The 24,077-nt window shown below is 40.4% G+C and overlaps 1 protein-coding gene and 1 pseudogene across 4 annotated transcripts in view; one reads left to right on the top strand and one right to left on the bottom strand.

Moving 5' to 3' along the window:
- DCDC2 (doublecortin domain containing 2) overlaps positions 1-24,077 on the top strand; it is a 234,902-nt gene that overhangs the window by 7,857 nt on the left and 202,968 nt on the right. For 2 of the 3 annotated variants that reach the window (XM_011998171.1, XM_011998172.1), the window contains 2 exons: positions 19,064-19,453; positions 23,266-23,320. In XM_011998171.1, coding sequence (XP_011853561.1) covers positions 19,161-19,453; positions 23,266-23,320 — 348 coding nt within the window. In that variant the 5' untranslated portion in view covers positions 19,064-19,160. Of the gene's footprint in view, positions 1-18,844; positions 19,454-23,265; positions 23,321-24,077 lie in introns of those variants that run through there. The other variant, XM_011998170.1, reaches the window with a different exon arrangement.
- On the bottom strand, positions 17,004-17,398 carry LOC105552493 (annotated as a pseudogene). Its single transcript, XR_001008023.1, has one exon. The product of XR_001008023.1 is annotated as a 40S ribosomal protein S23 pseudogene (transcript).

Here is a 24,077-nt window from a genome sequence, read left to right as displayed (position 1 = left end):
AAATAGACAACGTCCGACTGTCTTGAACGTTGTAGAGTGATGAGTGCTATGACCAGCACCTACGACAGAGAGCTGTGACAGACAGTGACCAGGGGCTAATTTCTGTGGAGTGGTGAGGGAAGGTCTTTCTCATGAGGTAAATGTCCAGCTGAGATCTGAATAACAAGAAGGGCCGAATTATATAAAAACCTGGCATTTGAGCCTTCTATGCAGAGATAATAACAATATTTATGACCATATATATATATCTCCATCTCCTAATCTACCACTGAAAGCTTTCCTTGCCCCTAAATGTGTAAGAAGAGGGGGTGGTTTTACACAGAACCACCCAGGTTTGGCTTGTTCCACTTACCCAGAGGTGACACTGGGGTCCATCCTGAGCAGCACCCCATATGAGTGACCCGGCCTCACAGGCTCTCAGCAACAGATCCCTCTCGGGACACAGCCGCATCCCCAAGCCGCTGCGCACTCTAATGGGGCCTCTGGGCATATGGTTTTCAGGGTTTTTCACCTCATTCCACAGAGAGGGGAACTCCAGGGAAATCTCAGGGCAGGTGCAGAATCATAGCTGGGGAGAGGGTGGTGGGAAGCCTGCATTCTCTTTATTCACAGGGAAGTCTAGATTCCACAGAATTAAGCTCCAGCAGATGAAGAGTAGGGACTTCTCTTTACACCACAGAGCATTTCTGATAGAGTAGGAGGGTGAGACCTGGATTCCCCAGACAGCTAAGGAACTCAGGCGGCTCCAGCACCCCTGTGGGGCCAGGGTCTCCCTCTCACTCCTCAGAGGGGACACTGGTCACCACAAGCTGGGGCGCCTCCCAGGCAGCCTCACTGAGTATTCTGGCTTTAACTGTTCTCCCGATGGGGCTGAGCCATCTGTGTGTTGCTGTCCTTCACCCTGGGCTCCCCTCTGCAGCCACAGGCCTCCTCACTGTCCCTGAGCTGCGTCTCAGTCAGAGACCCGCTATTTGCCTGCTGGATATTCCCATGCTTATCCTTCCGTATTGTCTTTTCGCATCTTTCTCTCACTAGGACTCCTTTTATTTCCTCTTCATCTCATCACTGTCTCACATCCAGTCAACTCTTAAGGCCCAGCTCCAGACCCTACCTCCACTTAGGGGCCCTTCCAATTTTTTTTTTTTTTGAGATGGGGTCTTGCTGTGTTGCCCAGGCTGGAGTGCAGTGGCCTGATCTTGGTTCACTGCAACCTCCACCTCCCAGGTTCAAGCAGTTCTCATGCTTCAGCATCTCAAGTAGCTGGAATTACAGGTATGAGCCACCATGCCCGGCTAATATTTTTGTATTTTTGTTTTTAGTAGAGATGGGGTTTTACCATATTGGCCAGGCTGGTCTTGAACTCCTGACCTCAAGTGATTGATCCACCTGCTTCAGCCTCCCAAAGTGCTGAGATTACAGGCATGAGCCACCTCTCCTGGCTACCTTTCCAATTGTTGTTATTGCTCCCATTAATCTCTTCTTTGCTGGATACCAACAAGCATCTAGATTCCAACTTATGCACTCTTCTCCCCTTCTTCCTCTCCTTCCTTTTTTCCTCCCTCCCCCTTTCTTCCTTCTAAATGAGAATTAGCGTATTCATCTTCTTTTTGAAGAAAAAAAATTGTTACTAAATAATACATAACAGGAATATTTGTAAATGTATGTGAACAGCATAAAGCATTAACAATAATACAAAGACCTACTGCTCCCCCCAGCTCAAGAATGAGAGACTACCATTTTCCTACAATATCCCAGTGTGTTCCCGCTAGGTCCCACCCCCTTTATTCCCCATTCTCCATCCCAGTGGGTCACTACTATTCTGAATGCATATCTATCACTGTCCCTTACTCACCACTTTGGATCCTTAAACAGTGACTCATTAAGTTCTGCCTGCATTTGAATTTTATACTAGTGGGATTACAGTATGTGAACTCTTCTGTGTCTTGCTTAATTGGCTCAACATTGTGTTTGTAAGAGTCTTCCATGTTGATGCATGCTGCTGAGTTCATTTTCACTGCTGCATGGTATTCCATTGCATAAGTGTATCATTATTTATTTATCCGTTCTATGGCGGTGCCACATCAGGATTGTCTTTTTCCATTACGTGAATGCTTCTACAAACATTATTGTAGATGTCTCCTGATGCACATGTGCAAGAGTTTCCCTAGGATATGCACAAAGTAGAAGAATTGTTGGGATTGAGGGTGCTCACATATTCAGCTTTATGGGACATGCCAAATAATTTCCAATGTGGTTGTCCCTATTTATAGTCTCATCAGTGGTGGATGAGAGTTCCTGTTTTTCTGCATTCTTGATGAACTTGGTTTGTTATTTTTTAATTTTTGTCAATCCTGTGGCAAATATTGGAGGCTACGGGTCGGAGTTAGCTCAAACGGTTACCTCCTTATGCCAGGCTTTCTATCTGTCCAAATATTGGAGGCTTTAGTTTGAACTTCTCTGATTTCTAATGAAGTGAACATCTTTTTATATGTTTATTGGTTATTTAGATTACCTCTTTTGTTAAGAGCCTATTCAAATGTTTTTTTCTTTCTTTCTTTTTTTTTTTCAGATGAGGTCTCACTCTGTCACTCAGGCTGGAGTTCAGTGGCACTCTTGGTTCACCGCAACCTCTGCCTCCCAGTCTTAAGTGAGCCTCCCACCTCAGCCTCCCAAGTAGCCTGGACTACAGACATGTGCCACCACACCTGGCTAATTTTTTTTTTGTATTTTTTTGTAGAGACAGGGTTTCACCTCGTTGCCCAGGCTGCTCTTGAACTCCTGAGCTCAAACGATCCACCTGCCTTGGCTTCCCAAAGTGCTGGGATTACAGGCATGAGCCACTGCATCCAGCCAAGTTCTATTTTTTTTTTTTTTTGAGACAGAGTGTCACACTGTCGCCCGGGCTGGAGTGCAATGGTGCGATCTCGGCTCACTGCAACCTCCGCCTCCTGGGTTCACACGATTCTCCTGCCTCAGCCTCCCAAGTAGGTGGGATTGCAGGCATACACCACCACATCTGGCCAATTTTTTGTATTTTTAGTAGAGACAGGGTTTCACTATGTTGGCTAGACTGGTCTTGAACTCCTGACCTCAGGTGATCCACCTGCCTTGGCCTCCCAAAGTGGTAGGATTACAGGTGTGAGCCATCATGCCTGGCCCCAGCCTAGTTCTTTATATATATTCTCAGTAATAGTCCTTAATTGGTTGTATAGTTTGCTAATATCACCTCCCAGTTTGTAGGGTTTTTGTTTTCCTTTTCTATTTATGGCTTCCTTCTTTGAACAGAAGTTCCTAATTTTAATTAAATAAGAGGTATAAACCTTTTCCTTTATGTTTTGCGCTTTCTTGTGCATTATTTAAGAAAGTCTTTCAACCTTGAGGTCATGATGCCATATTGTCTTACATCACCTCCCAAAAGCTCTACAGATTTGCCTCCTGCATTTAGGTTTAATCCACCATGAATTGATTTTTGTGAGTCTTGTATGAGATCAAATTTCATTTTGTCCATACGAACAGCCAGTTGTCTCAGGATCATTTACTGTATAGTTCCCAGTAATGGATTGTTACCTCTGTCATAGTTCAAATGTCCAAATGTAAGCCAAGCCTCTTAAAAGTTCTGTTTTGAGGTCTGTTTCTTTGCTTTCTATTCTGTTCTATTGGTCCAATTGTCTCGGCCTACAACAAAATTATGCTATTTTAAGTATTATGGTCTTATAATCAGTTCTTATATCTTGTGAGAAATGTCCTACCATTTTTTTTTCTTCTTTTTAAGGATTTCTTGGCTATTGTTGGTCTTTGGCTCTCCCATCACAAAAAGGAGAAATGAAATTAAATCAGAATTTGAAAAGGGGGAGGTAACCGAAGATGCTGCAGGTATTCAAAAGAAAATAAGAGGATGTTATACACATTATACCAAATACTTTTAAAAACCAATGCAATTAGAACTTCTCCAAATATGTAATTTACTAATATGACTCAGGAAGTGATATTTTTTCAGAAGTTTATTTTCTGTTTGTTGCTTATAATGTATACAAGTGCAATAGATCGTTGTATTTATTTAATGTCCAGAAATGTTATAAACTGTTATTAATTCTAATAATTTGTCCATAGATTCTTTTGGATTTTCTATATATATATCCAGACTATTCGGGAACAGGGTGATTTTATTTCTTCTTTCCAACCCATATACATTTTATTTCTTGTCCTTTGCCTTATTGCAATGGCTGGGAACTACAGAAGAATCTTGAAGAGAAGTGGTCTAGCAGGCAACTTCACCTATTCTCTGATTCAAAAAGAATGCCTTCAATGTTTTGTCATTTGTGGAAGCTCCTTTTATGGGGTGTGGATGTCCTTTGTTACGTCAAGATATTTCTATTCTATTCCTAGTTCGCTAAGAGATTTTATCCTAAATGGATGTTGAATTTGGTCTACAACTTTTGAAATGATCATTTTATTTTTCTTCCTTAATCTACAACTTGGGGAATTAAATTAATTCATTTTTAAAATTTCGGACAAACTTCGCATTCCTGGTATAATCTGATTTAGTGATGATATACCATCTTGGATTTCATTTGCTAATTTTTAGTTTAAATTTTTTGCATTTATGTAATTTTCTTCTATTGTTCTTGCCAGATCTTGGTATACAAATTATGATAGCTTCTGAAAGAGTTAGTGTTAGATTGAAACGAGAGTTCCTTAAATGTTTGGCAGAACTCACCAGTGAAGCTATTGAGTGCTGTTCATTGTTTTTGTTTGTTTGTTTGTTTGTTTTTAGAGCCAGGATCTTTCATTTATTTGTTTATTGAGATGGAGTCTTGCTCTATCACCCAGGCTGGAGTGCAGTGGTGTGATCCCGGTTCACTGCAACCTCCGCCTCCTGGGTTCAACGGATTCCCCTGCCTCAACCTCCCAAGTAGCTGGGATTACAAGCATGCACCACCAGGTCTGGATAATTTTTGTATTTTTAGTAGAGATGGGGTTTTGCCATTTTGGCCAGGCTCCACTGGAACTGCTGACCTCAAGTGATCCACCCACCTTGGCCTCCCAAAATGCTGGGATTATAGGTGTGAGCCACTGCGCCTGGCCAGAGACAGGGTCTTTCGAAAGTCTAAAGCATCTATTATATGTTTAATCTTTTCCATTTTTGCCATTGTTCCTTTATGCTGTCATTCATTTGATTAATCTCAACAGAATTTTGTTAATTTTATGTCTTATTGAAAAATCAACTTTTGGCTTGTTCATCTCTATGGTATAATTTTTTCCTATGTCATTAATTGTTGCTTCTTTAAAAAAAATCTTTCCTTCAATTTCCTTAAGTTTATTTTTCTAACTTCTTAAGGTGAAGGTTTTTGTTTGCTTGTTTTTTAGCCTTTCTACATCTATATATTATCAGAAGTTGGCAAACTATGGCTGGCAGGCCAAATGTGGCCCACTACCTGTGTTTCTCAGTAAAGTTTTATTAACACACAAGCATGGCAATTTATTTATGTGTTGTTTATGGTGTTTTCTGTGCTACAATGGCAGTGATATGGCCCACAGAAATCTAAAATATTTACGGTCTAGCCTCTTATTGAAAAAGTTTGCTGACCCCTGCATTACATCAGTGTTGTTAACTCTTCTGTTCAAATATTCATTTTCCTTACTTTTCATCTCCTGCTGCTTCCGTCAATTTTTGAAAGATATGTGTTATAAATTACAATTCTGATGGTAGATTCCTCAATTTGTCCTAGTAGTTCTGCCAAATTTGCTTTATTTTGGATCTATGGGTATTCAATGACTATACATGTAAAATTGTTGTATCTTCCTGGTGAATTGGACTTTTAAGTAGTTGAGATTACAGACGTGAGCTGCCGTGCCCAGCTAAGCTCTTTTTTACTGTAAATGGTCTCTTTTGCCTTAAAGCCTCTGTGTGCTGTTAATACAGCAATCTCAGTTTTTCTCTTAGTTAACATTTATGTGGCATACATGATATATATTTTTCCATCCCTTTGGTTTGGTGTACCTTTATTTTTTGATTCACTACTTTAATTGTAAACGTACAATTCAGTAGTTTTTAATATAGTCAAAATATTATGATCATCATCATTATTTAATTCCAGAATATTTCCATTGTACCAAAAATCATTCTGTACCTTCTAATTTCCCCCTCCCTCACCCTCTGGTAACCACGAATCTACTTGCTGTCTCTATAAATTTACTTAGTCTGGACATTTCATAGAAATGAAATCATTCAATATGAAACCTTTCATTTCTGTTTTCTTTCCTTTAGCTTAATGTTTTCAAGGTTCATCCATGACGTATCAGTATTTCATTCTTTATGGCTGACTAATATTCCATGGCATGGATTTGCTGCATTTTGCACTCTAACCATTCATCAGTTGATGGACACATTAGTTGTTTCTACTTTTTGGCTATTATGAATAATGCTTCTACGAACATTCATGTACAACCTATGTCAACATGTTTTTTTACATGTTATACACTTTTTTTGTATGTGAACATATGTTTTTATTTTTATTTTTTTGAGACAGGGTCTCTCTTTGTCACAGGGGCTAGAGTGCAGTGGCATAAAAATGGCTTGCTACAGCCTTGATCTCCCAGGCATGAGCAATCCTCTTGCCTCAGCCCCTCAAGTAGCTGGAACTACAGGTGCGTGCCACCATGCCTGGCTAATTTTTTTGTATTTTTTGTCGAGATGGGATTTCGCGATGTTGGCCAGGCTGGTCTTGGACTCCTGACCTCAAGTGATCCTCCTGCCTTGACCTTCCAAAGTGCTGGGATTATAGGCGTGAGCTACCGTGCCTGGCCTGTATGTGAACATATGTTTTTAATTCTCTTGGGTATATGCTTAGGAATGGAATAGCTGGGTTCTATGATATCCTGTCTCTTTTTGAGGAGTTGTCAACTGTTTCCAAAGAGGGTACGCCATTTTACATTCCCACCAGTAATGTATGAGGGTTCAGATTTCTCCACATTCCTACCAAGAGTTATTTTTTTCTTCTTTTAAACTACAGCCATCCTAGTGGATGTGACACAGCAGCCTCTATATCCATTAGTATTTGGTGTGTCCCTTACAAACAGCACAGAGCTGGGGGTTTCCTTCCATATGACAACCTTTTTCTTTCACTTGATGTATTTAACCCAAGTTTATTTTTTGTGATTAGTGACCTCATTAGATTTTTTTTTTTTTTTTTTTTTTCTTTTTGAGACAGGGTCTTGCTCTGTCACTCAGGCTGGAGTGCAATGATGTGATCTCAGCTCACTGCAGCCTCCCCAAGCCCTGGCTCAAGAGATCCTCCCACCTCAGCCTCCTGAGTAGCTGGGACCACAGGCATGCACCACCATGCCCGGCTATTGTTTTTGTATTTTTGGTAGAGACAGGGTCTCGCCATGTTGGCCAGGCTTGTCTTGAACTCTTAAGCTTAAGTGATCTTCCCACCTCAGCCTCCCAAAGTGCTGGAATTATAGGCATGAGCCACTGCTCCTAGCCCTAATTAGATTTTTATCACATAATTTTGTGCTTTCTATGTGTCATGCTATTTAAAAACTCTTTCTTTTAGATGAATACTCTTTGTCTTTATTTCATTTTGCCCGATCTATCAGTTTGGCAGTTACACTCAGTATGTCTATTTTTATTTATTTATTTATTTATTTATTTATTTATTTTGAGATGGAGTCCCACTCTGTCACCCAGGCTGGAGTGCAGTGGCGCAATCTTGGCTCACTGCAACCTCCGCCTCCCGGGTTCAAGCGATTCTCTTGCCTCAGCCTCCTGAATAGCTGGGATTACAGGTATGCACCATCATGCATGGCTAATTTTTTGTACTTTTAGTAGAGACGGGGTTTCACCATGTTGGCCAGACTGGTCTCGAACTCCTGACCTAAGGTGATCCACCCGCCTCGGCCTCCCAAAATGCTGGGATTACAGGCACAAGCCACTGAGCCCAGGCTCAGAATGTCTATTTTTTAAAACAATGATTACCCTATACATTTTAACATGCGTATATAACAATATCTCAAGTTATTTATCTTTCTCCACAAAAATAAACAAAAGGGCCTTATAATGCTTATATTTTGCTTATACTCTTTTCCTCCATTTATTTCTGTTATTCTCTTCTTTTTTTTTTTTTTTTTTTTTTTTTTTTTTTTTTTTTTTTTTTTTTTTTTTTTTTTTTTTTGAGACAGAGTCTTACTCTTTTCCCCAGGCTGGAGTGCAATGGCATGATCTCGGCTCACTGCAATCTCCACCTCTTGGATTCAAGCAATTCTCCTGCCTCAGCCTCCTGAGTAGCTGGGATTACAGGCACGCGCCACTGCACCCAGCTATTGTATTTTTGTATTTTTAGTAGAGACGGGGTTTCACCATGTTGGCCAAGCTGGTCTTGAATTCCTGACTTCAAGTGATCTGCCCACCTCAGCCTCCCAAAGTCTTGGGATTACAGGCATGAGCCACTGTGCCTAGTTTATATTCTATTATTTTCTAGTATTCCAGTTCTACATGAGTCATACATTCCACAATCAGACAGTGTCATTATTGTTTCCTGCAATCGTTTAAAATATTTATCACGTAGTTACCAGTGTCTTCATTCACCATGCCTTCTTGCCTCTTAGACTATTATTCAAGGTCAGTTTTTTTTTTTTTTCTGTCTGAGCCAAGTTCTTAAAATTTCCTTTAATGAACTGCTCTTGGTGGTAAATGCTCTCATTTTTTACTCATTCTTGAGAAAGATAATTTTGCCAGGCACAAATTCCATATTGACAACTATTTTCCCAACACATTGAAGATCTTATTCCACTGTTTTCTGGTTTGTAATGTTCCTTTTGAAAAATCAGTCATTAATTGAATTATCTTTTCTTTGTAGGTAATACATGTTTTCTCACTAACTTCTTTTGGTTTTTTGTTATGTGCATATTTTGTATCGCAGAATCACTACGATATGCTAAGGTGGTGATTCTTTGTTTTTTTTCCTTCTTAAGATTCATTTGACTCCCTGAATATGAATATTTGTACCTTTCAACAATTCTAGAAAACTTCAGTTAATGACTCTGCTTCATTCTCTTTGTGTCTCCTTCTGGAATTTTGATTAAAAATGTAGTAAATAGTCTTACTTTTAGCTTCTAACCCTTCTTTCATATTTTTCATCTATTCTCTCTCTGTCCTGTCTTCTGGATCACTTATTTGTTATTTTTTTCTTTTTTTTAACTGAAGTCCAGAAATTAGATGCAAGGATAACTTATTTGAATATACTGTTTTAGTTTAATAATTCTCTCTTTGGATGTGACTAATCTGCTATTTAAACTCTTTATTGAGTTTTAAATTTTAATTATGTTTTTCAATTCTAGAGATTCTGCTTCACAATTTTTTTAAAAAACCTTTGGTCATTTTAAAAGTCTTTTGTTCTTATACTTTCTATCATTTTTTTTTTTTTAAATATAGTAAACAGAATTATTTTACATTCTGCCTGTGATAATTCCTGTATCTGAAATTTTTGTAGGTCTTTCTTCTGGCTGTTGTTCCTTCAGATTCCCATTTATCATTTGTTTTCTTATAAGTTTTAGGTTTTTTGACTGTATATTCATGTTTCTTGGAACATTATCTGTGGGGATTATCTGTAAATTCAGTAGAAGCTGTGTTCCTCCAGAGAAAATTTGTGTTGGTTTCTGTCAGTCATCTGAGAACAATTCCAATCCGGGATCACTTTACATTTAATTCCTTGCCCCACATTTTTAGATCACAAAGAAAGAGTTAATTAGGTTCCACAGCTATCTAGGGGTCAACTGATGTAATTATGAAGCATCAGGATGAAATTCTGTGCTCCCTTCCTCCCACCTCGGCCATTAGCACAAATGGGAAAATAAGCATATCTTCTTGCCGTAATTGCTCTGCAAAGAGGGCTAATTTCTTATTCACCATCATATTTATGGTGTAACTCTTTGAATTTTCATATTTGCATGGGAAACTTCTCTCTGAATCTTCACCTTGGGAAGCCCTAGGCCTATCTCTTGTGTCTCTGTCCCTGTGTAGCCATCAAAATAACAGTTCCAGATCACCAGGGCATAGGCAGGTATACTTAGAGTTAAAGCTGATTTCAGTGCTTGCTCACTTCCCAGGGTTTCTGTTATCACTCAAGTTTTGGCTTTTCTGAATTCTTTTCATTCTTGCCGAATTGGCAATGCATTTAAAAAGGTTTAGACATTTAGCCAGGCATGGTGTCTCATGCCTGTAATTCCAGCACTTTGAGAGGCCAAGATAGGAGGATTGCTTGAGACCAGGAGTTCAAGACTAGCCCGGGCAACACAGAGAGACCCCATCCCTCCACAAAATTTTTAAAAATTAGCCGGTTGTAGTGGCACATACCTGTAATCCTAGCTACCAAGGAGGCTGGGGTAGAAGGATTGCTTAAGCCTAGAAATTGCAGTGAGCTATGATCATGCCACAACCTGGGTGACAGAGGGAGGCCCTGTTTCTAAAGAAAAAAAAAAGATTTAGATATTGTGAAAAAAGATCAAGTATTTTAGATTGCTTTAGAAGGAGAGTGATCCAAGATATTTAGCTCACCATGTTGTTAGGAATGAAAGTCAACCAATATTCTCTTTGAAAAGGATTAAGGGCAGAAACCACATATGAGCATATATACTCCATAATGGTTTCTAATACAACACTGGGCACATCACAGCCACTGTTCGCCGCTCCTCAAGGTGCATCTCTTCTTCTTTCATATCCCCAGCACCCTTCATGCTCAGATTAATTCATTTAACAAACATTTATTAAACACTTATCTTTACCATGATGCTAACTGCTAGAAGATCCATGGAAGACACTTCCTTCTATAACACAGAGAAAATAGAAGCTCTCGGTTTGAGTTTTTGCCGACTTTTCTTCACCTCGGCCTCTAAACTTGCTACTTTATGGTGGGTTTGCAGGTCTCATTCTAGTGAACTGCAAGTTTTTTCACTGCTATCAAATCTGTCAACATAAAATTGTATGTGTTTTTCAGAGAAACAAAATTTTGACTTGGAGAAATGTGGTATTTGGTTTATGTAGAATTCCAAGATAAACAACTATGGTTTTCTTCAGAATTCACTTCATGATTTTCTTCAGGATTCACTTATGATTTTATATAAAATAAGGTTTAATGCTTCTGGTTTTAGGAGACTGTTTCTACTCATCTCACATTCTAAGTGGAAATAAAGAAAGTAGTAAATAATTACTTCTGGCTGGGAGAAGTGGCTTACACCTATAATCCAAGAACTTTGGGAGGCTGAAGTGGGAGGATCACCTGAGGTCAGGAGTTTGAGACCAGCCTGGCCAACATGGTGAAAGCCCATCTTTACTAAAAATGCAAAAATTAGCTGGGCATGGTGGTACGCACCTGTAATCCCAGCTACTCAGGAGGCTGAGGTGGGAGAATTGCTTGAACACAGGAGGTGGAGGTTGCAGTGAGCTAAGATGACGCCACTGCACTCCAGCCTGGGTGACAGAGACTCTCCATCTCAAAACAACAACAACAACAAAAACAGCAACAACAACTTTTTACTTTTTATTATTCTTTTCTTTTTTTTCTTTTGGAAAAAAATATGGAATGCTTCATTTATTTACATGTCATCCTTACACAGGAACTTATGCTAATCTTATCTGTATCATTCCAGTTTTAGTATATGTGCTGCTAAAGCAAGCCTTTTTATTATTCTTAACTCCTTAGTTATATGGCAATGTATAGAACAAGCATTTTTAGGTTGCATGCGGTGGCTCACGCCTGTAATCCCAGCATTTTGGGAGGCCGAGGTGGGTGGACCACCTGAGGTCAGGAGTTTGAGACTAGCTTTGCCAACATGGTGAAAACCTGTCTCTAATAAAAATACAAAAATTAGATTGGCATGGTGACAGGCACTTGTAATCCCAGCTGCTTGGGAGGCTGTGGCAGGAGAACTGCTCGAACACGAGAGGCAGAGGTTGCAGTGAGCCGAGATCATGCCATTGCACTCCAACCTGGGTAACAAGAGCAAATCTCTGTTTCAAAACAAACAAACAAACAAATAAACAAACAAACAAACCTCTAAAGCTAGGTAAGGCAATGAGGATGAGCAGCAGAGGAAGGATTAAAGTGTGTTAGGCAAATGGAAGCTACAGGATTTGGTTCTGGATAGGAGTTAAGGATGATACCCATTATAATCAATATTGGCCAATGAGTTAGCCAGTTAATATAGCCAACTGGGGTAGGTCACCTAGCACATGGATATGAAGAAGAAGTTAGCGATTACTAGAACTGATTGAATTCACCTGACAAGAGGCTTATCAGAGAGTCACCATTATCCATCTGTAGGTCCAAGAAGCAGTCTCAAGGCACTCAAGTTCCTGTTCTTTTCGAGGCTAAGATGTGAAAACCGATTGTAAAGGTGACACTTTTTAAGGAAAAACTAGCAGAATATTTCCCACATTTCATACATATCTCTATTGCCTTCAAAGGATATTAAAACCCAATACTGGGTAAGAGAGTTTGGTTTCCTGCGTAGGTGCACACCTCTGCACGTGGCTGTGCATTTTCTGTGGAAGCTAAGCAATTAGTCTTAGAATCTCTTTGGTTGTCAAGGGATGTACTTTTTTTTTGCTGATCTGAAAATATGTTTCCTTCTACAGGAGTATTTTCCATTTTTTTTGAAGTTTTAAGTTAATTTTAATATATTTTCCTTTTATTAATTAATTCATGAAATAATTATTTACTACTTACCATGTTCCAGCCTCTGTGCTAGGTACTAGTAAGACATTGATGAATAAAATGAACACAATCCTTTTCCTTAGGGAATTTATACATATAAACATTTAACTCTACAAAGATTAAACGTGTAATTATATAAAGCTTTACAATTACACATATAATAATATGAAGATTTGTAATTATATAGCCAGGCATGGTGACTTGCACCTGTAGTCCTACCTACTTGGGAGGCTGAAGTGGGAGGATCACCTGAGCCCATGAGGTCAAGGCTGCAGTACGTTATGCTCATGCCTGTGAGTAATCACTGCTCTCCAGCCTGGGCAACATAGTGAGATCCTATCTTTTAAAAATAAATAAATAAATATTTTAAATTTTATAACTGTCATTGATAAAACCTGTAAAGAAAAAAATATATAATATGTTGGGGGTTTATCCTGATCTGGGGAGTGGGATAGAGAAGATTTCCTGGGGAACTGACATTTAAGTTGGGACTTGATCTATAGAGGGAGTTGGAGGGAGCCAAATAAATAGGAATGAGGGGATAAGGGGCTATAAAGTACATCCAAAGGGATTTTAAAGGAAGCGATGGTACAAGTTTTCACTTTGGAGAGCCATAGGAAGATTTGTGCAAGAAGAGATGGAAACTAAAGCAACAACAGTAGTATATTTATGGCTTTGTAATCAAAGTTGATGATATTGGATTTCACTGTAAGAGAAATGATAAGGATTTGAAGAATTTTAAGCTGGAAAGTGAAATGGGTAGATCTGTGTTTTCAGCAACCTTTCAGGCTGACTGTTCTGTGGAGAATGGATAACAAGGAAGCAAACTGGAAACAGGGTTACCTCTTAGGGGATGATGATGCCTTGAATTCAAAAGTGGAAATGGGTGTGGAGATAAGTGAATGGATTTAAGAAACATTTGAGAGGTAGAAAGAGGTAGAATTGATAGAACCTGGTGATTAATTGAAGAGCCCGTATAAACCTAGGGTGCGATGTGGTCTGGTTTTAGCACAGCATTACATCAAAATAAATACTGTTTAAGCAGAAATACATAATTGAAAGCATTTCAGAGATTTAGGCTCTTGAGGAAACAGCAAATGCCTTGTTGGTATTATTATTTTTCTTTTTGATTTTTTGAGACAGGGTCTCATTCTCTTACCCAGGTTGGAGTGTAATGGCATGATCGTGGCTCACTGCAGCCTCAACCTCCCAGGCTCTGGTGATTCTCTCACCTCAGTCTCCTGAGTAGCTGGGACTACAGGTGCATGCCACTATGCCTGGATAATTTTTTTGTTTGTTTTTTGTTTTTTTTAGAAATGGGGTTTCACCATGTTGGCCAGGCTGGTCTTGAACTGCTGGGCTCAAGTGATCCACCTGCCTCAGCCTCTCAAAGTGCTGTGATTACAGGCTTGAGCCACCATGCCCTGCGGGTGGTATTATTTTTAATGCACAGCGAAACTTTTTTAAAGAATCTTCTTTGGCCATCTCTCTCATTCTCAATGCCTTTCATATACTTAGGAAGAAGCTAAAATACAAAACTCTCCCCTCCTTTCCTATGTGTGTTCTCAAACATTCCCTTGTATCCATCTGAAGCTCCTCATTCCTCAGCATTCTGCTCCTCATTCTACCTCAGCTCTTCATGATCAGGGTTTATCTAACCTTTCTGGCTTCTTAAAGCCTTCTCTCTTTGCTCAGTGTTCAGACTTTGCTCAAGAGAGAAGAGCTCCAAAACCAGTTCAGCAAGCAACAGGAGCATGGAGAGAGATTGCAGATATCTGACTGTTCTTGTCATTGTTTCTCTGCCACAGTTAAATGTGTTCTATGAAGAAGAGAAGTGGATATGTTCTAGCTTTGAGCAAATGAGTAGATGAGGGTCCATTTGTGGAGACAGGAAACATAGGAAAAGTGTTTTTGCGGAAAACTTGAGATCACGTAAACGTTTCGAGTCTAGGCTGCCTTTTAGATGGTCTAGAGACATTGTCCGGAGAATTGTGTGCCTGGAACCGTCTTGTTCTGGAGTGTGAGGCACTTGTTAAATTCTCAGGAATTGTAAACATGGGCATTGTTAAAAAGTGACTGTATAAATATATGATTAAATAAAAAATAATTGTTAAATATACAATTAAATAAAAAATAATTGTCTAAATATACAATTAAATAAATTACATTGAAAACAAAGATAATAAATACTCAAAACTCATCTATATCTACATTTTCCTACTATCTGTGCTCTTAAAGTTACTTAAGTCTGCTGTGCCTGCATGGTGGAAATAGCATAAAATAACTTGCTACTGCACCTTCCTTGGCATCACTGATGTTAGATTGGTATCTGGAAATTGGCCATATTTGGAGTAAACTATAGAGATTGGTAAATACTATGAATCAAGGCCTTCTCTTCCCTCCTAAAAGCCAGCAGTTAAACATTTATCACCACATCTTATCCAAGACACATCTGGATAAATGAATCTAAGCTCAGGAGACAAATTCGGGCTGGAGATACTACAGTGGGAGGCATCGACTTGATGCGGGGAGCTTCATGGGCTGGCGACGGGGTCCCATATCAAGAAAGACCCCATGATTGGTTTAATGCTCTGCTGTTGCTATCATCAAATTCTTAATTTTTGAATAAGAGGCCACACATTTTCATTTTACACTGGGTTAATATAGATGATAGGAATTTTAGGCTGTTTGGGGAGGGGGTTACTTAATTGCCTTCCATTCTACATAACAAGTATTTTATCTTACTCACCTATGTGGTAGCACATTTTCACAGATACTTTCCCCATCCATCCCTCAACCTGTGTATTCTCCACAACCAGCTCACAAAATTTCCCTTGTCTATTTCCTCCGTGTATTGTTCTCTTTGGTCTTCTTTTGAAACTTGTTAACTTTTTTTTTTTAACTTTTATTGTAGGTTCGGGGTACCTGTGCAGGTTTGTTATATAGGCAACCCGTGTCACGGGGGTTTGTTATACAGATTATTTCATCGCCCAGGTACTAAGCCTAGCACTCAATAATTATTTTTTCTGCTCCTCTCCCTCCTTCCATGCTCCACCCTCAACTAGGCCCCAGTGTCTGTTGTTCCCTTCTTTGTGTCCGTGAGTTTTCCGCATTTAGCTCCTACTTATATGAGAACACACGGGTGTTTGGTTTTTTGTTCCTGCGTTTGAAACCTGTTAACTTTCAAACATTAATGTATTACATGGCTTTAATAAAAGTGTTTCTTCAGAACAGAAATCTCGAAGGGAAAGAAATGTTTCTCTCCAGATTGCAAAGTCCCACACATTCGTCTTTCACAGTGGTACGACAGTGGTTACGGAGCTTGTGGAATAAGACAGAACTGGGTTTGAACTCTCTCCCTCTCTCTTTCGTTTTCTAATCCTTAGAACCTGCGAATGGGTTTGAACTCCTGTGTGTGACCCGAGGTAAATTTCTTTGATTTCTCTACCCTTCCGTTTCCTCATCTGAGGAAAGAATAATGTTTACCTCTGAAGGTTATTGTGAATATTAAATTAGATAACCTACATAAAGTGCCTTACATAATACCTGGTCCATGGTTATAGTGTTCAATTAATGGCAGTTATTCTTTTTATTCATACATGACGAGTTAGGAACACCCAGTAATTTGGACCTGACACATGGTACAAAAGTCTTAGGAGGAATGATGGACACTGGCAGAGATGAGCTGCAAGATTTCGACTCTTTAAACATTTTCCTGGTGCCACAATATGTATGTCCCAGACTGGACTGGACAAAGCGACTCTTTACTGGGGCTCTTACTATTCTCACAACTCCTCTCCCTTGTTATTCCTCAGACAGAGCTAAAAATCTACACAAATAGCACAGATGTGGGCTCTTGGACAGCTAGTCAGACATTTAGCCTTCTTGCGGCAGTGAAAAATCCTTTCCCTGGCGTAAAGCTTGGCACAGCGTAGGCAATCAAAATTTTTATTTTTATTTTTATGGCATATGAAAATTTATTACGCCGGGCGCGGTGGCTCAAGCCTGTAATCCCAGCACTTTGGGAGGCCGAGACGGGCGGATCACGAGGTCAGGAGATCGAGACCATCCTGGCTGACACGGTGAAACACCGTCTCTACTAAAAAAATACGAAAAACTAGCCGGGCGCGGTGGCGGGCGCCTGTAGTCCCAACTACTCGGGAGGCTGAGGCAGGAGAATGGCGTGAACCCGGGAGGCGGAGCTTGCAGTGAGCTGAGATCCGGCCACTGCACTCCAGCCTGGGCGGCAGAGCGAGACTCCGTCTCAAAAAAAAAAAAAAAAAAAAAAAGAAAATTTATTACTACAGTGTGTTCACCATTAAAATTTATTATCTTGGTCTTTCCTTCTTGCCTTTGTATAGGGCCAGAAGAGACACATTGGCCACTTTGACAATCTTAAAGCGGACTCCAGGAATATCACCAACAGCATGACCTTTGCGACCAAATCCAGCAACCAGAACTTCATCGTTTTCCTCAATAAAGTTCAGGCAAACGTCGTTGGGTACAAAGGCTGTGATTTTCTTGCCATTCTTGATCAGCTGGACCCTGACACACTTCCTAATGGCAGAATTTGGCTGTTTGGCTTCAACTCCTACTTTTTCCAGGACGATTCCTTTTGCATGAGAAGCACCTCCAAAAGGGCTGGCTTTCAGGGCTGTGCCCAAATGGGGGCGGCACTCAAAATTTTGTAGGTTTTCTTCTTCACCGCCATGGCCCCAACTAGTACAGGGCCTGGCACACAGCAGGCGTCCATTTATTGAATGAGCGCATGATAATGTCACCTGTTTCTCCCTCTTCTTCCAAATCCCTGTTCTTCCGCCTCTGCCCGAGGCAGCCAGCATATCCCAGGGAGCCAGGCTCAAGCCAGGCCTGGTTCACCGACTCGCTCCCCGCGCTAGGCTGCGGTTGCTATGGAAACAGCGGGAAATAACAACTCCGTTCCCCCTGGGGTGAGGGAGGCCCGCTGAGGTGACAGCAGCTGGAGGAACAGCGTGAGCGACGCGAGGCCGCCGCAGAGTTCACCACTGTGCCACAGCCCCGCCCCAGCGCGGCCGGCGCCCGAACTCCCCTCCTCTCTCTAGCAGGCGAGCGTAGGTAGGTACTACCGCAGAGGGCATCTCCCCGGCCCGCCTCCCCAACCAGGGCCCCGCTTGCGCGATGCCTGCTGTGTTCACATGATGCGCACCCGCGCTTCGCCGCCAGGCGGCGCTGACCATTGGGGAGGGGGTTAGGGGTCCTAGACGCGCGAGTCTTCCCTCTATTTCTCATTCATTCATTCATTCATTCACTTACATTTATTTTTCCCTTCCTTCCTTCCCTCTGTCCTTCTGGGATGAGCTATTGCTGTGTTGCTCAGGTTGATCTCAAACTCCCGGGCTCAAGTGAGCCTCTTGCCTCAGTTTCCCAAAATGCTGGGATTACAGGCATGAGTCACCGTACCCGGACACAGTCTCTTGCTCGCTCTCTCTCTCTCTCTCTCTCTCTCTCTCTCTCTCTCTTTCTCTCTCCTTTTTCAGACGGGGTCTTGCTGTGTCGCCCAGGCTGGAGTGCAGTGGCAAAATCATAGGTTACTGCAGCCTCGACCTCCTGGGCTCAAGTGATCCTCCCGCCTCAGCCTCCGAGATGGCTGGGTCCACAGGCCCACACCATGCCCACCTACTTTTTTTTTTTTTTTTTTAAATTATAGAGACTGGGTCAGGCTGGTCTCAAACTCCTTGCCTCAAGCGATCACAGACGCATCATAGAGACGGGGGTTTCCCTGTGTTTCCCAGGCTGGTCTAGAACTCCTGGTCTTAGGCAATCCTCCCGCCTCAGCCCCTCAAAGTACTGGAATTTGCAGGAGTAAGCCACCGCGCCTGGCTTTGCACATTTATCTTCCAGCAAAGAAAAACCTGGGCAACTACAGCCAGGAACTTAATTGCTTTAATTTGGGAGAAAGCAGGAGATTGAGGGGTAAGGGTGCAAGAAGAGAGAAAAGAAAAATTAGGCTGTTTGGAAAGGGTAGCACAGATATGAGAAATTGGGTTTCACCATATTAGAGAGAGTGTGTGTGTGTGTGTGTGTGTGTGTGTGTCTCCTCCTCTCTCCTTCCCTCACTCGGCGTGCCTGCTCCAAGCCCCCGCGCGGTTCCTGCTCTGCTCCGAGGAGGTCCACCTTCATTGCCGGTAGCTGGTGAACCAGGTGTGGTGCGCGCACTGCGGGCCCTGATTGGTTGTGCACGCCACGGTGAAAAACTTGAACGTCTACTCCGAGTCCTGCAGCTCCTAGTGTCTCCGCGGGGTGGACGCCAGACGCACGGCCGTTACTTCTCTTTACCTGTGGATTCGTCAGTTTCTCGTTCGTTTCAGGAGGCGATCCCGCGCCCTGGGTGCTGTGAGGCCTCTGGGGAAGCGGAGGTGCCTCCCGGCGCGGAGCAGCCAGCTGAGGCTGTGGCCAGCGGGGAAGATGAGCGGCAGCAGCGCCAGGTCCAGCCACCTGTCTCAGCCCGTCGTGAAGAGCGTGCTTGTGTACCGCAACGGGGACCCCTTCTTTGCGGGGCGCCGCGTCGTCATCCATGAGAAGAAGGTGTCCAGCTTCGACGTCTTCCTGAAGGAGGTGACCGGCGGCGTTCAGGCACCCTTTGGGGCCGTCAGGAACATCTACACCCCGCGGACTGGCCACCGCATCCGGAAGCTAGACCAGATCCAGAGCGGGGGCAACTACGTGGCTGGAGGCCAGGAAGCCTTCAAGAAACTCAAGTGAGTCGGTTTTCCCCACCGCCCACCCATTTCAGGTGCCCTGTCGTGCGGGCTTGACATGAGGAAATGCAGATCTTTACCCCCCCACACCTCAGTGGTTGAGGGGCTGTGACTTCTCGGTGTGACTGATGCCACTCAAAACTCTCGTTGCAGTTGGGGGGCAGAGATTGACACTGTGACTGGAGAAGGAATTTCACTTGGGTAACAGTAGGAGTAAACTTAAAATTTGTGTATAAACAACAGGAATCTTAAAAAAAAATTATCCTTGCAAAGGTTAGTGACCAAACTGATACTTTTGCGTTTTCTGTTCAGTTTTTTCTTTCCTTTTCCTTATTTTTTTTCTTGGAACTCCATCCTTTTAATTTAAATAAACATTCTTAAAAATCACTTCCAAGTGTTGGACACTATATTGTCACCAGAGGAGAAAATTGCTCTGCATTTCCCATACTGTTTAAATTATTTCAACCCTTCATTCCAAGTAGAATTGACACCACTTACTTTTGTGACCCTGCTCCACCCCCTGCATGTTTATGCTGTTAGCCTAATGCAGGAAGAGTTTACCGGCTAACTGTATTTGTTGACTGTCTGTCTCCAGCAATGGTCCTTATTCCCAGGGGTCCTTATTCCCAGCTCTTGAGTTCACTCATAGTAAGTGTTCAGTGAATTAAGAAACCCTCAATTCAGGGAACAAAGACGAGCAAGGCATGATTCCTTGTCTTTAGGAGCTTTCAATCTAACTGGACTACCTTCATACTAACAATTTTAATGCAAGGTACAAAGAGATACGTGCAATTAGAAAAATAAGGTTATATGTGAATTGTGAGTTGAGAGTTGGTTGGGGTGGGCATTATAGGACAGGTAGAATTTTACATTCCATTTTTTTTTATAGCTTTATTGAGATAGAGTTATCACAGCATAAAATCCAACCATTTCATTGGCTTTCAGCGTATTCAGAGTTGTGCAACCATCACCACCAACTAATTGTAGTTTATTTCCAGCCCTCCCGCCAAAACATTTGTACCTCCCAGGTTCCTCTTTCCCCTGTCATCTGGTAGCCACTAATCTATTTTCTGAATCTATGGATTTGTCTATTCTGGACATATCATATAAATGGAATCATATTATATATGGTCTTTATGTCTGGCTTATTTCACTTAACTGTAATATTTTCAAGGTTCATCCATGTTGTAGCATGCATCAGTACTTCATTCTTTTTATTGTTGAATCATGATTTGGGTATACTACCTTTTACATCCATGCTTATCCATTAATCACTTGATGTATATTTGGACTGTTTTACATTTTAGCTATTATGAATAATGCATCTATGAATATTTGTGTACAAGTTATCATTTCTCTTTGGTGTATACCTAAGAATGAAATTGCTGGATCATATGGTAACTCTGTATTCCATAGTTTAATAGAACATTTTAATTGAAATTCATCTTGGGCCCCAGGATAGCAAAAAGCCTTGACCATAAATCTAAGCTTATGAATTCATAAGCATTATTGGATTCTTAATAATTAAAATTCAAATAAAGATTTTTAACTACATAGAAATATTTTTCAAAATATCACTAAAGTTCTTGAATGTAATCCATCCTCACCTATATTTGTTTAAATTGAGTTCTAGGTATTCTGTTATACTTTTTGTTATGTCAGACATTCTTTTCATGGAAAGTGAGGGATATATTTGGATTTACTCCCCCCTCCCCAAGCTTCTTAAGCATGCTTTGTTAAACTTCATAAAAAAGGGCTAAATGAAACTGCATGCTTAAAATAAACTTAAAATCAGGAGACTGAAGATTTAGTTGCTGATCAACTCTGTGTCCTTGGACAAGTCACTTGACTCAGCTAGTCAGTTTTTTAACACAGAAAAGGTACATAACCATTTGTACTACACAGGGCTGTGATAAAAGTAAATGCTATAGATGAGTGTGTTTTGTAAACACCAAGTTTTACATAAATGTAAGACACCTCTATGACCAGTTCCTTTTGTTACATACTTTATTTTTTATTAAATATTTCCATATAAAGCAATTTCATGGAAATGAAAATCTGGTTCAGAATCTCTGAACGGTTGAAAGTTGTAGACTCACTTTTATAATTCATGTTCTTTTGTTTATTTGGTCCTACCAACTCACAAGATTTAAAAAAAAAAAGATACAGTTCCACACCAAATAGAAAGTGTACTCAAATCTCTCTAAGAGATTTGCATGTTATTTTTGCTTTTAGTTTATACATAAGAAACTGAATTTGTTATAACAGTGTCCATGGTTAGGTTTCCATGCTGACAGATGACTATTTTATTTGTGTTAAAGAAGTAGTATCTATGATTATAATGATAGAAGCCAAGAATACTTGAATGTTGAATGTATTTGAAACTTAGCACTTGTAAGTTTATGTAATGAATGGAGAAACTGTCAGAACAAAAGAAAGCCCAAATGATGTTAAGGACAATTCGTGGGCTTTCATTTAAACCCCAAATGATGTTGGGAAAGACAGTAACATCTTTTTCAAGTGGAACTGATCAAATCTCTGCTTGAATTGCTTTCACTTAGATTTTTCTAATATTTTTGAAACGATAACTAAAGGTCAGGTAGCTCTTAAACCCTTATTTATTTCAAATGTGAGACCACACATTCAAAACCTTTATTTTATAGCAGAGAATTCTAGAGATTATTTTCCTCAAAACTTTCCTAGTGCCTTGTTGGAAGTTGACTCTACAGCCTTAATCTTGTAGATCTGAAACCACTTTCCTGCACATGACAGAATATTTTGGTATTATTTCAAAACTCCGTCGCTGCAGTTCCACAAAAGACCCATTTTGTTGCTGAGATGGAGTGTTTGCACTGTTTTAAAATATATGACTACTTTTATATAGGGGCAATGTATGACAATTTCTGGATGTATCAATTAACTAAAGTATTTTATCCAAAAAGGCAAACAGCAACAATAAAAACATTTCAATAGCCAAAATTAATTCTAACATAAGCTTTTTTTGGGACAAGTTGGCAATTATAGTAGTTGGGGTAAAGGGTCGATCTATTATTATAAATTAAATGTTAGGTTTATATTTTTAATATTAAAATGTTTATTTAGCACATTTTATGTATGAAGCACAGTTTAGGGACCATTTAAAACTGGAACCACAGCACAGTGATATTATACGTGAAGTTGACAAAGGTATACAATTTCAGGTTGTGCTTATGCGACACAAGAATGATCACTGTCAATATCTAGAGCAAATAGTAATGGAGTAATAGGGGTCTCCAGAGGTTAATTAGTCCACCCATCTGTTTCTGAGCTGAACCAATTACCAAAGTCATCCCACATGACTGAGTGTTTTTGTATCATTAAGGTGCTCTCATAGAGAAAATAATTTCTCAGCCTTTCCCAGTTCGTTACCTGAATGCATGCTATCAGCACTTCCTTTGACCTAAAGCCTGTATTTAATGGAACAGTTAAGCAGCTTTGCACATAAGCCACTCTTTTAAAAAATCAGATCTGTAAGAATACAGTGTATACAGTAAGCAGCTAACTATTAAGAGGGAAAAATGTTCCCTAATAGATGTATGTATTTCTAAGACTTTCTGTCTCTTGAAGTTTAGGGTAGACATGTGTCAGCTCTGGTTGGTGACACTGCAAGCAGTTTTTACTATTGTAATTGCTTTTAATTAGTAGCTATTTTTGTTTGCTTTAAGGTTGAGTATTTCCTCTGAGTTGCTTTATTTTTTAATGATTTTTTAAAACAAATTACTGACTTAAAGTCTGTAAAAGCAACTCTTATTGTTTGTTTGTTTTTTCCTCAGTTACTTGGACATAGGAGAAATCAAGAAAAGACCAATGGAAGTTGTTAATACAGAGGTAATGCAAATATTATTTTGAAGATTCAAATAAACAATGGCGCCATTTGTTTCTTATGGTGTGTCTTAGAGATTTGGTCGGCGTTCTACTTTGATGAGTTCTCTGATGTAAAGAAATGGTACATTATATGTTTTAAGGCAAAGATAATTCTTTCTTTGAATCACTGTCAGAAATGAAAAGACTGGGTAGGTGTTCTAAGATGTGCAGCATATGTCAAGATGAGACAAAACATGTTTTTCTCTTTTCTAGCTACATGTTCTCTGATTGAAATCCACGGGAAGTTTCCCTGTCAAGTGAGAAGATTCTGAGCATTGTTAGATAAATCTTTACCAAAGCTACATCCTCATCCTAATGTGCCTCTGATAACTCAGTGTTTGAAATACCCAGCGTCACCCTGACTGCCCCTGAGGCTTTCTAAGGAGATGAGTAGATGTCATGTTGGATGCTTGGTGACATCAGGAAAACACCTGTGTTTTAGCTTCTATCAAAGTGCAAGTTAAGCATTGTTCCTGAAAGCTTATGTGAAGGTTGGAAAAGGAGCTTGTGAAATATTCAGAATACCGCATTCCACACATAGCTTCTGAAACCCTGGTGGAGTTTTAGGTATTCTGTAGGATGTATTCTTTAGTTTGTGAATGAAAATATTAGATTAAAAACAAAGTCGAGGCCATAGCTTGAGACAGGGAAAATTGTAGTTAGATCCAGAATAGGCTTGTGTTCACCAGCCCAGACAGCCACTCTTCCCATTCAGACCCCA

Source organism: Mandrillus leucophaeus, unplaced genomic scaffold, assembly GCF_000951045.1.
Source record: "Mandrillus leucophaeus isolate KB7577 unplaced genomic scaffold, Mleu.le_1.0 Scaffold56, whole genome shotgun sequence".
NCBI classification, from domain to species: Eukaryota; Metazoa; Chordata; class Mammalia; order Primates; family Cercopithecidae; genus Mandrillus; species Mandrillus leucophaeus.
The sequence above is the reverse complement of the archived record's forward strand: the minus strand, read 5'-3'. Positions and strand labels throughout refer to the sequence as shown.